The 18,148-nt window shown below is 41.1% G+C and overlaps 1 protein-coding gene across 1 annotated transcript in view; it reads left to right on the plus strand.

The window, feature by feature from the left end:
- Nucleotides 1–9,833: 9,833 nt before the first annotated feature.
- Nucleotides 9,834–18,148, plus strand: part of DACH1 (dachshund family transcription factor 1) — a 411,464-nt gene continuing 403,149 nt past the window's right edge. Inside the window, 2 exon segments of the mRNA XM_054701972.1 lie at nt 9,834–9,873; nt 9,876–10,641. Of these exon segments, the coding sequence (XP_054557947.1) occupies nt 9,834–9,873; nt 9,876–10,641 (806 nt within the window).

Raw genomic sequence — 18,148 nt, forward strand, 5'->3', positions numbered from 1 at the left:
TACACTGCTGCGGTGAGCAGCGGGTGACACAGGAGAGGTCTGCCGCTTGTGTGTTATCTCGTTGGCTGGGGATCGAACTCATGTTGCAGTGGCTGGTGATAACTTGATAGCACTGTATCTTTAACCCCTGCACCATCAGGGAGGCCAAAAATGGGGGCCCAAAGGTGTTTCTGATATTTCCCCTGTGCTCAAAGGGAAGCACCTGAGAACTCTTTGTGATGTCTGGCATGGTCATTGGATGGGGAAATGGCAGGATGCATTTTGTAATCTTAGGATTAGATGATCTTCCATGTTCTACTCACTCAAAATTTTAATTATGCTATGGCAAGAAGACTCAACTGAGATAATGTATTTGAAAGTTTGATCAGGATGAATGACTTTTTCTTCTTTACAACCTTAGCCATACACTTAGTGCACAAAAATGAGTGCTTTGTATAACGAGAATATATATGTAAAATTGAGGGTGGTGTTAAAAGTGAAGACTATACAAATTAATGCATACATCCTCTGCCTACACACATTTGGGAGGTAGATTTCACATACTAACCTACCATCCCTCATCATCTGTAACAGCACTTTACAGTATATTCTTGCTTGTATGTTCAGTCTTGCCAAAGACTTGTCATGCCAAAGAAGATTCTTTCTCTATAGGTCCCAGATACAAGCCTCTATTAGAGGCCTAACATTCTCTTTTTCAACTCTTTGAAATTCATTTTATTAGCATCTCTGAATTCTTGCTTCCATCCAGAATTTCACTAAATTAGTTGCATGTTAGAGCAGAAATGAAGAAATGAGTATGTCTAAAATTTTGTTACTTTCCAATATCTTGGAGTGAATAAATTAATGTATGGCTTGGGGAGTGAACAGTTTACACAATCTGGGATAAAGGAAATGGGTGGCAGAACATAGAAATTTTAATTACCCAGATGACATTTATTGAGCACCCAGCAAGCGCTAAGCATTATACTAGTTATCTGAAAGGAATAGAAATGACCTGAGACCACCTGAAGAGAAACATAGCAACAAGTGTAAAGCGGAAGATAATTGCCTTGCCCATTGGAATGCATGGTGCAAGTTGCTGGGACACACAGGGATAAATCAGCAAAGATTCCTAGATGTGTTGAATTTTGAGCCAATCAGTAAATGGAAAACTCTGACTTCTATGAGAAAATAGTCCTTTTTAATTTCTTCTCTAAATGCACAAATGGGGTTATCCTGGATAGGCAAAATGAATTGAACTTCTGTTCAAAAACTAAAATGACTTTACAACGTTTGGGGAAAGCACGTGCCTGAGAATGACAATGATGAACACCCCCCCCCCCCCCCCCCGCAATGCCTGTAATAGTCAGGGCTTGTACTTTGATTATGTTAAACAAGAATAAAGAGGCCTGTGAAGAATTCTTAGGCAGTGGTTTCTTATATAACACCCTGCCATTATCCCACAGTTCTCTCCTGGAAACTGGAGGAGTGAGGGGTTCAGCTGGGAAAACTAATTCAAGTAAAACATTAACAAATTAAAACCTGGCATAGCAGAATGTTATATTACTATCCATACTGGTGATTTTTATAACAGTTAATTTCTAAATTTAAAATGGGCCAAGAATATTCTCAGAGCATTTGCGTTCATCCTTTTTCATTGCACTGTTTTTTAAAAAATTGCATCTTTGTTTGAAGATTAAACCTTTGCTAAAGCACAGGGTTGAGACAATCACAACAGAACACCTCCCCCTTAAAACTAGTACTTCAGAGCCCAGTTAAATCAAAAGAAAATTCTTTCTCTCCTCCCCAGTCCCACAGCCCTCAGGATTTTAAATGGTAATGACCAGTTCATTTGAGAAAATGGCATTTTAGTGCTTCCCTTCACAAGCTCTTAAGGCGTATAAGGTGTCTCTTTCCCAGTGATGTGCACCTCCTTTTGTTTTCTGGCATTACTGGAACTGACCTGGCATGGATCACTGGGTGAGCAGGCAATCTTAAACACTTCTCATATAAATTACTGGTTCCTTTCCAAGTGCAATTGCTCACAGGGTAATACACCATTTTACAACTCTGATAGCGAAGTCTCTTCCTTCTACAGGGTTCCACCCCCCAGCACCCCTCTACTCCCCCTACCCCCACCACACACACACACATACACACACACACACACACACACACACACACACGAAATGAAGAGACAAAAAGACTGATGGAGATGTGAACCTCAGAAATGCACACTTTGGTACAATCTTGAATACGTACATAGTGGGCAATTTGGGATCCTTAAATTCTCCTATTTCCTTTTATTCCTTTCACATCTTCTTTCCCTACTTTAAAAGCCATCAAGAAAACCAAAAATATCAAAATAACACACTCCACATGATGTGAACATTGTAAAAAGCGAAGCAGTAATAAATATGGACATCTACTAAAATATATTATAAAAAAAATTCCAGAAAAGGAAATAATGCTCACATTTTATGATTCACATTTATTAGGTGTAGAAATGACACATCTTGCTTCTGTGCAAATAAGGCTTAACGCTGATTGAGCACTCCAAGAATCACTGGATGCTAATGATGGCCACATTTCCAAACCAAAGTCTTTTTTCCCATGAACTCTAATGACAAGGTGTGTTTTTACTGACAGTTGACTCGGATCAGAGCTTGCAGTATTGTATTTCAGGTTGTGGCTCTGTAAAACCCTGTGACTTTCTTTGAAGTTAAACAGTGTCAATCTGTTTCCATGTCTGAATAACTCTTAGAAGAGCCTGCCTGACCCAAGTCAACTCATTGAAACATACTATTTCCCTATAATTGATGTTCCAAATGAAAGTCCTTTCATAATAAAATGTGCTGGAAAACAAAACAGCTTTGCATCCGGCACAAGTTGCATCATAATTAAATTTTATTTTATCCCATCGAGGCATGCTAAATGTTGAGCAAAATATAATTTTAAGTAATTTGTTTGTATTCTTATCTGTAGGAGTTGGAAATTAACAGCATTGCTAGTTTGCGTTTACTGTTAAGCCTGGAGAGCAGAGAGATTGCTTTGCAAACATTACAGTTATTATGTCTGCAGTTGGTACTCTTTGTATAAATTATTGATCAGCCAGCTTATTTTTCTTTCTGCTTAATGGATATTATAGCATAGCCGTTTACAACGCTATAGTTAAGGTTGTGTCAGCACTTCCATTATAATAAACCCTCTGTTACAGGGGGTTTATAACTTGTTGTAAAAATTTGCTCTGGGCTGAAAGTTGACATACAAGATCTGGGGCTAGAAGGTGGCAATTGTTATTCTTTCAACTTTTTAAAAAATCTCTTTGTTCTGAAGGGCAATAAATAAATAAACAGTTTATTCTTTTCTAACAATCCTTGAAATTTTTGACTTCAAATAGAACCATTTTTATAGGCTATTTGTTGGACAATGACCTCTTCTTTTATTTAATAAAGCAAAGAGAAAGAAAAAGAACCAGCATAATAAGTTAAAACAACAACAATAAAAGAGAGTCCATCAATAGAAACTTCTATAATCAAGTTTAATGCATTTCTCCTAACATTACCAAATTATACAATAATTTATGTTTTAATATTAAACATGCATTTACATCACACAAGACTTCTCTCCACCCCCATTTTCAACTATGTATCCCTGAAGCAGTTTATGTGTCTTAAAAAACTGATCTTCTTTAGAGGAAAATGTGATGTTGGTTATTTAGAAAGAAAGAGATATGACATTCAGAAAATGCTACATATGAAAAGGTACCATATTTACTAGAAATCTAGGATTTAAATATCTGTCTGACTTTTGACCTTACTTCAACCCAGTTTGCCATAAGAAATGAAGGAAATTAATATCAGTTTATATTATTCATCTTGCTGCTTCCTTTTACAATCCACCTCTGGAATGATCTCACTGGGTTTTTGTTTTTGCTTTTTTCCCTATCAAGTATTTGGCTGTTCAATTCTTAATACCCAACCCACAGATGGAATTAGAACACTTATCCTGGAAGTAAGTCATGATGGGTGAGTATCACTCAATTATCCCGGAGAGCTGACTGTCATGGCAATGATGCAGTCTAGACTTGGAAAAACAATTTTATGATTTTTTTTTCTTTATAACTATTCCTCTCTTTGTACTGCCCTCTCTCTCCTGATATTAGAGATTTATTAAAATATGTTCCATAACCAGCAAAGTACTTTCTGCCACATGTCACCTTCATTCTGAACCCTGAGAAAAGAAGGTGAGGATAGAAAGTTAGGAGGGAGGTTTAGGGTGCCAAACTGTGTGATTTGGCTCTGAGACCTATGGCTATGTGAACATGAATAGATAGTGACAGCAAGCACTCAGCAAACATATATCCAGTCCATGCATTTTCATGCTGTCAAACAAGTTTCCGTTCTTTATGCCATTTTAGCTACTTCTTTATTAAGAATGGAAGTTTCCAATATACAGTTTGAGTGCTTTAAGTGTTAGTGTTTTCACCTTCATCTCCTCACCTTCTGTCCTTTGGGTAATTTATTACCAAGCCTTCGCCTGATTAAAGAATGTATCAGTGAGATAAATGTCTGATTCCTTGTTCTTAAAAAAAGAGCAGGGGATTGGAAAAGAGAGGGAGGCTGTGGAAATGACAGTCACTAAAGCTCAAAAGTTGGAACCCTAGATGGGGAGGGCAGAGAAGAAAAGTATAAAAGTGGAGAAGACTTTGCTTAAGGCAGTGAGGTTTATCTGCTGAGCTGATTGGTGAGGCCGTGTGTCTGAGTTAAAAAGGCTTGAGAGAGTTGCTTGGCATAATTTCTCCATCTTCAATGATTTACTACTGAAGTGCAAACATCAATTTTGGACTCTCCTGAGAAACATTTAACAAAGTCATTGAACTACTGGTACCCTGATATCTTTCTAGATTTGCCAGACTTGGAAAGCTCTTAAGTAAACCTATCCTGGAAGTTTGTATCAGTCTTTTTTTTTTTTTTTTTCCTACTAAGGAAACAGGTCCATTAGTAAACATGCAGATGTAAAAATGATCTTCTTCTTTACTTCTCGGTTGTGATATATCTTAGAATTGTTCAGAAGTGCACTCTATTGTTAAAGCTATTTGTGCCGGGTGTGCTAATGCACTCTTTGATTGAGTGAATTAGCAGTCATAACAATCTGGCAGTCTGGCCATAGAAGTGTGCTCAAATTGATTTGTGTTATGGCTGGACTGGAAAATCTAGTGTTAGTTGTTTTTTGCCCTGGGGCATTGTTTGTACCAAACTCCACTTTTCATTTAATTTTCCAATACATTTTGAAAGATTGAAATGCTTGTGATCAACATTTGATCCACTTGCATTATTTAAAAAAAAATTCTGAAAGTAATTTCAGATTCCAAAAAACCTTGCTTTCAATTAGAGTAAACATAATTAGAGTGACGTCGTGCTCGGAATGGTAAATCTCCTTTTGAATCTATTAAGCATGTTATCTCCTTGTCCTGTCACTGAAAGGAATTCAGCATATATCTGAGGTATACATCTGTATTTTCCTGTGCACATTTCTCATAGAACTTGGGAAAATTTAAAACAATAAGATTATAATGAACCTTTTCTGGTTGTTCCTTCTGCATATGCCCAAATTGTTTCTGTTTCACTTGGTGATGCTATTAGGAGAGGATACTGAAAGCTTTCAGGAAAATTTAAGAAATTCAAGAAACATATTCAGCTATGAATTGCCCTTAAGTTACTCAATCATTTTAGTTTTTTATAATCTATGAAATATGCATTTTCAGTCTTTTTCTTACAAAATAACTATATCAATTGCTATATTGAAACTCTGAAGATTTAAAGACATGACTTATTCTCCCTTTGTCAATATCTGCATCTTCCTTACAATCTTCTGCTTTGCAGTCATTTACCAGAATTATAATGCAGCATGAATAAACCTAAAAAATGACTATTGATTACAGAGAAAGCTTTGTGAAATCATTTAGTCAGTTTCCCCACTTGAGAAATCAGTGAATAAAATAGGTCAATAGATAAGGATGAATGGATGTAATACAGTACTATACCTCCCTGGGTGACAAAAAGGGTCAAAAATAAATCCCCATAGAATTCATGTTTTTATACTCACAGAATAAAATGATACTTACCAAATCCCAACTATATGTCCACTTTTATACAGATTTAGTCTTCTTTTTTTAAACCACATATATTCAAAGTATAATTCCCCCTCTTTCAATAGCAGAATCTCCTTGCCACTGCCCCTTTTAACTAAATAAGATGCCCTCATCACGGGCTAAAGTGCCTGTTGTCATCCAGGTATTCAGCGGGACTTTAGCTGCAACAGCTACTCTGTATTTCCTTACTGTCTCCCGCAACCTTACAGCTCTTCTCAGAACTCCTTTCATACTGCACTGGACCCTATTCCAATTTTTAAGTAATAGGTGGTGAGACCTGAGACCATTCTCTCTTTTAGTTCCCATTCATCCGGATGTCGTCGGGGGCTCGGGAGGAGGGGGGAGGGGTGGGGCCAGGAGGGGGCAGAGGGAGGGAAGAAAATACCTTCCCTGAACTCGTACAAACTCAGCTTCAAACGATATCCTAGGAAAGAAATTAAAGACTTCTTAATTAGTGCAGCAATTAAGCTTTCTTGGTAGCATTTTAATCAGCACAGGCCCTATCAAAGGACAAACAGAACGATTTGCAGGTCTTTGAATTTTAAACAGTCTTATTGATTTCAGCACAATACGTCTTCACAAAACACAGGGAGAATTTTCGAATATCAGTTACAGTACTTTGAATTTTGCTTATGCAAATCGAGTGCAGGTTGGAGAAGAAGAGATGGAGGGAGAGGACTCGGAACAACCAGAGATGTAAAAACAATAAACAAACAAGACAAACGCCTTGAAAGCCAACGATGCACTGCAAAGAGTGAGAATTTGAAATCTCTGGAGTTGATTTATCTGCTCTGGTTAAATACTGTTTGCCTTAATCATTGGCAACATTTCTAAAAAATAGAAATCTTAAATTTTCTTTCCAACATATTTCAGGTTGCATTATATCTTTTCTCTAATCCTATTGTTTGATCAAAGGGGTAAATGGTAGTTCCCAGAAGCGTTTACAGAGTCCTGAGGTGGGGGGTGGAGGATGGGGAAGCTTCCATTCAGGTGAGGACAAACGCTGGAAGGCTGGCTTCTCAGGGGATCCTGTGCTGGAAAGGCAAAGGCTCCCCTGCAGAAATTTGAAGTTTGCTTGAAGCAGTTAAGGCTTGGTCAGTTATCATTACTTCCTGTATAAGACTTGCAAATGTGACAGGTACTGGGGAAGTGACAGTTTAAAAAAATGTGAGAAAAGAGAATGGGTAGATTTTTGGCATTTAATTCAGACGTTTTTTCTTTGTGGTCTGCAGTTTATTATGAACAAAGTATTTTAGAGTTTTTAAACTAAATCAGGGTTTACTAAAGTTGTGGATACATTCCAAAATAAAATTAGTTTTTGGGACTTAGTATCTCCTTCCCTCCCTACCACTGATTAACACAGTAATTTCATCTTTTTAAAAAAGGTAACATTATCCACAAAGAATTGTAAAGAATTGTTACGATACGTTACAGGTATTGAATCCTTATTTTTACTCTAGGACAGATATGAGGAGTGAAACATTAACATAAGTTATCTCTAACTGTATTAAAATACATTGGCTAACTAGGCCAAACAACTCTGTGTACTTGTGTGATCTCTAGAAGTTTATGTACGTTTTGGTAACAACCAATTGTCTGAATTCTTATGATCAAGGAAAAGCCTCCTTATATAACTGCCTTGTCCCAAAAAGTTTACCATAAAATGAGACAAATTAGTTAATAGTGTCATACTGCTCTGTAGACATTCCCTGTATCTTCTGACACTAAACTTCCCAAACTTTAAAGAATTAAAATGCTAAAAAGAAACGTGAAAATAATGGCAAAATTTTCATCATGAAATGTCCCAACATTATGAACCTGACACAAATAGTTTATTTTTTTTTAAAATCTGCTCAGTAATAAAGCATTGTCTCATATCTTGCGAAGTTGATGAACATGTAGAGACAGGTTTAAAGCCTAATTACTTCAGATTCCTAGAGATATAAACAGAAAACAGACTTGACCTATGCTCAGTCTTACGTTGGTTAAAAATCCCTGAATAAATACTCCCATGCAACAAGTTAGAAAAGGGAAGAAAAGGAGAAAGGAAGGCAAAGAAAAAGAATCAGTCTGAACTCAGTCTGATGTTGTTTTTAAGCATAGCTACCCTTTCTGCCTTTACAAGTCAATTAATGGGCTTTGTTTTTGTTCTTCTCATTATTTACAGAATACATTTTCACTGATAAACTGAAAAGGCGTTTCTCAAAATATACTGAGACTTTTCTAATATGAAAAAAAAATGTTACTCGCATAACACATTAGCAACCAGCCTCCAGTCTTAAAGGACATGAAGATAGTTGGTTACTGGACAGACAGGTGAATTAATTATAGAGTTTTATGTGAGAAAAACCCCGTGTGTGCCTGTTTTGCACTTTCTCAATCCTCACGGGTGCCTGATCTATTCGCATTCCCTAGGTAAAACAGGCATTTTTGACCGCCTTTCAGGCAAAAATGAAGTTATTTCGAACATTCTTCATGATGGCAAGCCTATCTCTCTTACCACAATCTATTAGGCAATAAGAACTGCCTCTAGACCCGTCCATTATTCTTAAGCGATTTCAGACAGATTCCCCCGCCCCCCCCAGCAACTTGAAAACTGTCCTGGAATTTTTACTATCTTTATGCAAATAAACAGTGTCACAGACCAAAAAAAAAAAAAAAAAAAAAAAACACCCGATCGGATCCATAAAATATACGCCTCGCTTGCACGTGCATTTTCCTCAAAATAATTCCTTCCTCATCAGGAAGGGAGAGGATGTGTTTTCATGGAGATCTCCTTGCAAAGAGAAACACCGACGGATCCTAAACCCTAAACCCTTGCAGGAGAGCTGGGAGCGGAATGGCTCCTCTCTCAGTGGGCCAGCGGTGAGCTTAGAAGGTTTTGGGGAAAAAAAATAACAAATAAATCACCAGTTGTTGCAGAAGAAACGTAGCATTACCCGTGCAATCTAACGGGCGCAGAAGAGGAGCAGAAGCAGCTCTGCCTCTGCCTTTCCTTTGGCGACTTGTGTGTCCCCCGGCCTTTTCTCCGCGTCCCTCCCCTAGCCCCCCCTTTCCCCAGCAGCCCCCCCTTTCTCGCTCACTCGCTTTCCCTGTGCGCCCCGCGCGCTCGGAGTCTGTGCTCCGAGTTCCTGGTTGGATAATTTGGGTTAATACTAGTGAGTGAGGTTTTTGCGGCTTCAAAGGGTATTTCAAGTTTCCGGAGCTCCTCCCCTCTGCACCGTGTGACAACAACACCCCGTCCAGCCGGCAGCCTGCACTTTTCAGCTCATTTTCTCTCTGTCATTCCCCTCTCAATCTCTGATCAATGTGCTTGCCTGGGAGATCCCAAGTCCTCCAAACCTCCTCCTTTTCACCTTCATCCCCAACTTTATGCTAGAGCGGGACCCGCACGACCACAGCCGCCCCTCCCCGCCCCCCGCCCCCCCCCAGGCGGCCCCCGATCCCGGCCCCCGGAGAGGACTCGCCGGCCGCCGCGCGGGACACTTTGGAGCGCTTCTCGCCGGAGCGCCCCCGGCTCGCGCCCCTCCTGCGCGCCCCGGCGCCCCCCGCCGCGCGCCCCGGCGCCCGCGCTCCCCCGGAGGTGTCGCCGCCCTCGCCCCCGCGCCGCTCCGTGCCCCCGGCGCCCCCGTCCCCTCCCCGGGGCGCGCGGCCACTTCCCCCCGGCCGCCCCGGCGCGCGGCTCCCCGTCTATGTGGCCATGGCCGTGCCGGCGGCGCTGATCCCCCCGGCCCAGCTGGTGCCCCGCAGCCCCCGGTCTCCACGTCCGCGTCCTCCTCCGGCACCTCCACGTCCACCTCCTCGGCGACCTCGTCCCCGGCGCCGGCCGGCGGGCCCCCGGCGTCCGCGGCGCCAACTCTGTTCCGGGCAGAGCCCGGCGCCTCGGCGGCCGCGGCGGCCGCGGTTCCCTCCACGGGCGGCGGCGGCGGCAGCAGCGGCGGCGGCGGCAACCCCAGCCTGGCGGCCGCGGGCGGCAGCGGCGGCGGCGGCAGCAGCGGCGGCGGCGGCAGCATCAGCGCTGGCGGCGGCGCCTCCAGCACCCCCAGCAACGCGAGCGCCGGCAGCGGCGGCGGCAGCAGCAGCAGCAGCAGCAGCAGCAGCAGCAGCAGCAGCAGCAGCAGTAGCAGCAGCAGCAGCAGCAGCAGCAGCTGCGGCCCCCTCCCCGGGAAACCCGTGTACTCGACCCCGTCCCCAGTGGAAAACACCCCCCAGAATAATGAGTGCAAAATGGTGGATCTGAGGGGGGCGAAAGTGGCTTCCTTCACGGTGGAGGGCTGCGAGCTGATCTGCCTGCCCCAGGCTTTCGACCTGTTCCTGAAGCACTTGGTGGGGGGCTTGCACACGGTCTACACCAAGCTGAAGCGGCTGGAGATCACGCCGGTGGTGTGCAATGTGGAGCAGGTTCGCATCCTGAGGGGACTGGGCGCCATCCAGCCCGGGGTGAACCGCTGCAAACTCATCTCCAGGAAGGACTTCGAGACCCTCTACAATGACTGCACCAACGCCAGGTAAGCTCGGGGGGTGCGCCCGGCCCCGGCCCGGCCCCGGCCCCTGCCCGGCCCCTGCCCGCCTCCTCGCCCCTGGCGGCGCCGCGCGCCCGCGAGCCGCGCGCTTCGGCGAGCGCGGCCTCTGCCGCCCGCGCTCGGGGCTGGCCGGCCGCTCCCGGCCCCCTGAGAAGTTGGCGCCGGCCCCGCGCAGAGCGAGCGCGCCCTGCGCGCCCCGTGCGCCCCTCGCGCGCCTGGGCGCCCCGGCCGGGCTGCTGCGGGCGCGGGAACTCCGAGCCCGGGGCGGAGGGGGCGGGAGGGCTGAGGATGGCGCCTTCCCGAGGAGCCGCAGCCTCCTCCCCGGGCCGCGGCGGCGTCGGGGGACCCCTCTGGGGCCGCCGCGCGCCTGTGCGCCCCCTCGGAGCCGGGGCCTCGGCGCGCCCCGGGACGCTGCGGGGGACCGAGGGGGCCGGGGGGTCTGGGGCTGGGTGCGCGGCGCCCAGCGGCGTCCCCGGGGAGCGGGGAGGTCGTGACCCTGCCCTGCAGGGTTCGGGGAGCCTGAAGGTGCTTTCGGGGCGAGGGCCCGGCCGGAGAGCCGAGGGAGGGGCCCCTTGGAGGTCGGGAGGGGAACGGCCTCTGAGGCCGAAAAGCGCGGGGTTCATCTCCGGGGAGTTGAGCCCCGAAGCCCCGGGAGAAAGCCCGCTGGGGGGAGGGGGGGGGCTCTGTGTGTGCGCATGTGTGCGTGTGTCCGCGTGTGAGCGTGTACGTGTGCAAAGGCGATAAAGGGGTACGTTTGCCCGGGAAAACGAGGGCAAAGCAGTTTTCCCTCTGTAGGGGGAGGTGACCGGGTGCCAGAGACTCTTGGAAACTGAGCTGGAGAGGTGGGGAAGGAAGACCACGGCGCGCTCTCCCGCGCGCGTGCGCGCGCGCTCTCTCCAAACTGTTTTTCCCCCTTCTCTTTCTTTCTTTTCTTTTAAGGTTGGTAACTCACGCAGTGAGCAGGTGCAGACTTTGCACTGGATGCTCTGCGGACCTGAATACCTCATGCCGTGGTTTCTCCAACCCGGCAGAGCGCGCGAGCCCTGGAGGCCGCGGACCCGGTGCCCGGCCGCTGCAGTTTCATGCTAATGAATGCTCTCGGGGGCGGATCGGGGTGGGGGGCGGGAATTCGGTCATCTATCAATTTCGGGGTCAAAATGATCTTTTTTCCCGCTTTCACAGTTGAGTCTCGTCCCCACCATTTGCTGTAGTGGGAAAAGTTAAGAAATGCCGGGAGAGAGCGAGTAGGCAAAGTTGGAGACCAGAGCGGGCGCGTGGGAACTGAGCGCAGAATCTGCGTGGAGGCTTGAGTACCTCCAGAGAAGTTTAAAGAGCGGGATTAGGAAAGGAGTTTGTACTCCTTTGGGGTCTATGTCTCCGGTGGAGGTGGGGAGAGGCGGTGGGAAGGGAAGAGGAGTAGGAACAGCTCGGAAAGAACCCTGATTAGATGCCCTTCGCGATTTCTTCCTTGGAAGAAGACGCTGGCTTTGTGTCCCGGAAGACTGTAGACGAAAGGACTGGAACTCCAACAAAGCAAATGTCCTATCCTGACCTAGTCAGAGACTCTGCTCCATGTTTATTTGCCTTTTTTTTGCACGGGGCGTGGGTATGTGTCTGGGTTTGGAACCTTCATTTCTACTATTTTTTGGTGAATGCAGAGCGCGCTCACGGCAGTGTCTGCGCGCGCGTGCGCGTGCGTGCCCAAGAGTATGGACAGGTGGCAGTAAAGATTGAGGGGCGACTGTGATCCCTAAACGTCATTTACGGTGATAATTGGAGTCCTAGGACGGGCAGAAGATACAATATTTGCCAAGGATCTATTGTTAAAACTCCTCGAATCAGGGCCAAGAAAAAAAAAAATGTTAAGGAGTTGTTATAAAGAGCGCTCGTTGAAATATGAAGCCAGTTCCGATATGATTGTTATAAAATTCTCTACCTATCCAGTCAATTGGTGAAGCGCTAGTCTTTTTCTTTAGTAACCAATCCACTCTGCTCTTGAATCCTCTTTGTGTGTTTCTTACAGCACACACTTTACTAGATAATTAATGACCATTTCTCTCTCTCACACACTAGCTAGAGAAAACTTCTTTCAATGACAATGTCATAATCAGTGTAAAAGAGGTAGTGTTAGACTTCTTACAATTACGCCCATAATTTTTTTTCTTGAATTTTTGCTTTAGACTTGGAAATTGAAGCCCTTCCCGTATCATTGGAGAATGTTCTTAAAGTTATTTATTAACAATTAAATGGAGTTTTTTCTGAGGTTAACAATAGCTCTGGAGTTTAAGGTTTCAGAGCCAAGATAAGTTAAATCAATAGAACTGTTTATCCCTTCAAAAATATCTCATCAATACTCTAATTATATCTCAATCACCCGGTCTTAATACTTTATCAAAAAAGTGTTGTTCTAAAACCCTGTTTGAGGTTATTTTAAGTAAAACATGGTAAGCTTGTTGATTTACTATTGTATTTGGTCTTTTATCAACTGCAAGGCATGTTCAAAGCTAAATACCTGCCAGTGCTGCAGTCATTAACCTTAGATGTGTAGTTGCAGATTTCTCCCTAGATTTTCCCAACTCTGACACTAAGAAAACAAAAAAAAAACTTAGAGTTGAACTCCCTCACCAAAACATACTGTTTGCATTGTAATGTATTATTATTTTTAAATGATAATCACACGTGTTATTGTCTTGTTTCTTAACTTTGAAAGCGATACCTAAAATATTTTGTATCTTGTATTTACAAAACTGATTTTTTTTTTCATTCAAGTCTAATTTATGCATCTGCTATTAAGATCCTTCCTCGTAGACCTAGATATATTGATTTCTTTCAATCTGGTTTCTTTCTCCTCTGGCTTCTTCAGGAGCTGGTTAATAGAATAATTTTACAGAGGATAAGAGAAACTGAAAAGGGGAAAACTGTATAGCATAACATATAAATAATGTAGAAGAAAAATCAGATCTGGGCACTTTCAGCTTTTTACACAACATATACCTAATTATGTTTCATAATAGCATTTATATACTAGGAAACCTGAAGGAAACAAAATGATCTTAAAGAAAAGAAAGGTATATAAACTTACTTAAAGTGACTTAGTAAGTGAGTGACATACCTTAAAGTGGACTTAATTTGATGGGGTGATTGCATCAGTATGCTATCTATGAAAACTAGAATGAATATTGAAACCCTCTGTTATTACCATGAGATGAAACAGGGACTATCACCTGCTTGACAGTGAAGCTGAAAGTAGGGGTATCAGATCGTGAAAGAAAATGCAAGCAAATGTATTTAAAAGTTGTCAAAGGACAAAATCTGACCATGATAAGTTTCCTCCAATTATTTTTAAACTAAGCATTAGTTGCATAAACTTGACTGCTAAAACAGAAGTCGCTTAGTTAACTGCTAACCAATCATTAAACAACCATAACAAAAAAAGAAAACTTATATGTACATGGTCAGTTGCTTATTTGTAGATCTGGCTTGGGGTTTAATATCCCATGGCTTCAGATAATACAAAAATCACTGTTCTACTTTGTTATCTGAAATGCTTATTTTTTGAGTATTGCAGGAAGATGATTTTATTTCAGAATCTTTCAAACCAGCTTGTGATTTGAGTTCCATGTAGCCCTGAATTTGTGGAGTTTTTAACTTGAAAAGATCCCAGTTAGCTTATCAGACATTTTATATGCATCTACATATATTCACAAATAGGATTCTTTTGTCTTAAAAGTCAATACCATCCATGAACAGCCAATTGAAAGATTTCTTAGGTCTTGTTTGTTCAGTAGTTATGCATGAATGCAACTTTGGTATAAAACACGTAAAATATTTTCCAATTTTTGCATTTATTTTTTGGTCAGTAGTATTAATAAAGATGCCAAGCTGAATCAGTCTGTATTTATTTACGTTTCTCTCATTGCATGATTTTCAGTGGCGCAGACTTATGCACTAAAGCATCGACATAGAAAGTTTCAACACAAATTTAGATTCCCTTGTAACAGATAATTACGATACTTGGCACAGAGAAATTAAAAAATTACTTCAAATGAAGAGAAACTATGCTTTTGAAGTTTTTGTACTACAGTCAATTAATGACTCCTGTGAAACCTTATGTCTCATTTTATAACATTTCAAAAAGAATATGGCATAATTAGCAGACTAAGGCCTAAAGTATGAAAGTTTAAGTTTGGTTTTACTGCATATTTCTCTGCATTTTAAAATGCCAGTAAATTATAGGTTAATAATTAATAAATAAATAAAATCTAAGATTGTCTAGCCTATGATTTACCTTGCTCAGTCAAATTATAAGGCAAAATATCAGTTTCTTGAGTTATTTTGGTAATCTCTTTCAAACCTGTTGTTTATCTTGGAGTTGGTTTCCAAAATTGCCATAGTTTGTCTGTAAAAAGTGCACATAGTTTTGAAGATGGTTTACTTTCTGACCTCCACAGATCATTAGTTTGTGCTCTCAGGCACTTTATTTGTACATATGATATTTTCTTTTGTGAAGCTTCAGGTGTTATGAAAAATACACTTCAAGACAGTTTTTCAGAGTTCCCGTATATAGAAATGTTTGTATTTGCCTCTAATACAGAGTTTTAAAATCTTGAGTTTGTAAGTCCAGTCTGTGGTTATTTTTTACATAATCTACTACATTTCATGGAGGTTGCATATAAATTGCTGAGGCCAAGATGAACCTTCTCTTTTTGCTTCCCTCCTCCCCCAACCTCCTGAGATGTGACACCCAATATTGATTAAAGTCTTGGCTGGGTTTGAGCATAAATCACTCTTCTCTTTGGTGATTGACCATGTGTGATTCACCAGCATAGGAAACATAATATGCTTTATTGTTTCTCATTTGATGTTTTGTTTTTAGAATGTAAGTAGCATTTGTAAATTAGCTTAATGTGCAACTAAATAGTTGTTACTTTAGGAACAATTTGTGCTTTGACTGTCAATTAGCATTTTAAAAAAATCTTTGGAAGTTATTTTACTAAATTGTTTTATACAGTGGCCTTTGTTTGTCAAGTAAGATAATCATTTGAATTGCATTGTATTGGCAACATAGAACACATTTATTGCAAAATATAGTAAGAAAAGAAACTCTCACAGGTTGTAAACTCTCTCTTTGAGTCTTTGAAGAAATTAGTTTGAAGTGTGCCTTCTAAATAGGTACAGGCGAGTCTTCTGTATTTCACCAAACACTTTGGTTTTAAGGTTTTTTTGTTACATGGTTCTTTAAAAAAGTTAAACTTTGCCTGGATTTTATCTTTCAAGGATTTCATTCTCAGATTGTATACCAGAAAAAAAAAGTCACGTCAAATTATAAACCTTTGAAATGACAGGAAATGTAAAATATATGCATATTAATTATTAGAGTATTTGAATATGTAAGATAGAGCTTTATCGGTTTATGTTTGGATTGCTACAAGACTATAATGACCTAAGCATGTCCAGCATGTACCATTTTCTTAACTAGTGATTTACTGCATTGTGATTGGTCATTTATACACACATACATATATTCTTGTCTAATGCTGTAGCATAAATATTTTAACTAGAAATATTCTAAAAATAATTTATATTTTCAGGATTTAAGATTGTATTTAGGCCTCTTTTCCATTATATTTACCTCAATAATTTATTTTTTTATGAAGAAAATGCTGAATTAAAAGCTGCCCTAATGAGACCTAGATAAATGTAATATCAAAGGCTCTGACCTGTATAGATACATCTGTCTCAGGCATCATCAGAAACTCTGTGAGCGTCCATTGATCTCAAATTCCTTAACTTTCCTTCTCAATTTTCAGAATTATTTCCATTTAACAGTAATGTTTTACTGTGGTAGCTATCTTTTAAAACAACATTTCAATTGTTTTCAAGTATATGTCACAGTGCAGAAATGACTTTATTAGAATAGTGTCGTTTACCAAAATTTTTCTTTGGAAAATAAAACACCAAGGATAGAAGAGTATATTTATATTTGGTCTAGTAATTAGTTGTTATTAGAATGGATGTAGTGAATCACTTTATTTGGATGGGCTTATTTACTTTGAGAAGGTTTCGATAATATTTTGAGTGTTCCTGTTACAGTTCATGATTAACTTTATATTTTTAAATATGCAAATGACTATGAACAGAATTCTCTGTTCTGTGTAAGTTATTCAGGCAGTCAATCAATGAAAGGTCATTGTTTTCAAATTAATGATGGAATTATAGAGGGATAAAATAACAGATACATGTTCAATCCCCCCCACCCTGAGAAATATGTATTAAATCATATAAAAAGAATGACCCAAATTACCTTTTAATCCAAAATCAGGCACCTTGAATCAGGTGCTTTTTAAATTTCTTGTGTATTCTGACTTGGATTTACTTTAAAATATGATTTGATTCAAATTCACCCACTAAAAATATTCATCTGTAGGTCTTTCTAAACCAGTTATTGAAGTGATCAATGACTGAATTTTGTTGAAGGTGTGGTCCTGTTGCTTTATGATTCATATTAGTTTGGAATTGATCAAGGATATCAACCTGGGATTCTTTTCATAATTAAATATATGTGACTTGAGTGAAAGTTGTCAGAAACTCACCAAATTGGAAATTAATCGGTCTTATTTTTTGTGCACGTACATATATTGATGTGTCTAAAACTATAAGAACAGTTACACACTGAATAGTCAGTTAACTTTTGAAAAAGTTTTAGAGTAATGATTTTAAAGAGAGCTCAACTGAAGCATCTTAAACGTATTATTAAACAGGATGACTACAACACCTGTAATACATTGCATGTTACAGCAAGAAGTCAAAATTATTTAGTGTAATTTGAGGAAAAATAATAACCTAGCAGTGAATTTTGAAGGAAGTGTGTATGTTTGACCAAAAAAAAAAAAAAAATGGATATGCTTTCCTAAACATGATTTTTCCTAAGCAAATATTAAAAATAAGCAAAAAATATTGGTAACTTTTGGCTAGTAATATTGAAGAATTGAGGAATGCTTTCCTTAGCATAAATGAATGGAGAGATAAAGGATTAAAAATTCTCTGTATAACATACCTTTCAATTTATATGGTATCAAATGTTTCTAAAACTATTAGATTATCATATCAGCCCCAACAGGGAAAAATGTTTTTCCTCAAAGACAAACAGTACATGTCAGGAAAGAAGCTCACTAGTTGAACGGGAATTATTTTGTGGAAGTACATAGAAATGTGCAGTAAATGCTTGCTAATTCAAATTAAGGGATAGTGGCTATTTCTTAAGTAAAGATAAGGTAAATAAAGATAGAATATGCTAAAAAGAAATTATTTTATTCACATATCAAGTAGCTATGTTTAAGTTACAATCTAAAAGATTGGGCCTCCTTGGTGGCACAAGAGGTTAAGTGTCAGCACTGTGAAGCTATCCTCAGCCACTGCAGCATGAGTTCCATCCCCCTGCCAGGACGCTAACCACATGGCACACCAGACCTCTCCTGCCTGGCCTGCTCCT

Source organism: Talpa occidentalis, unplaced genomic scaffold, assembly GCF_014898055.3.
Source record: "Talpa occidentalis isolate TD23 unplaced genomic scaffold, MPIMG_talOcc4v2.1 talOcc4.5, whole genome shotgun sequence".
NCBI classification, from domain to species: domain Eukaryota; kingdom Metazoa; phylum Chordata; class Mammalia; order Eulipotyphla; family Talpidae; genus Talpa; species Talpa occidentalis.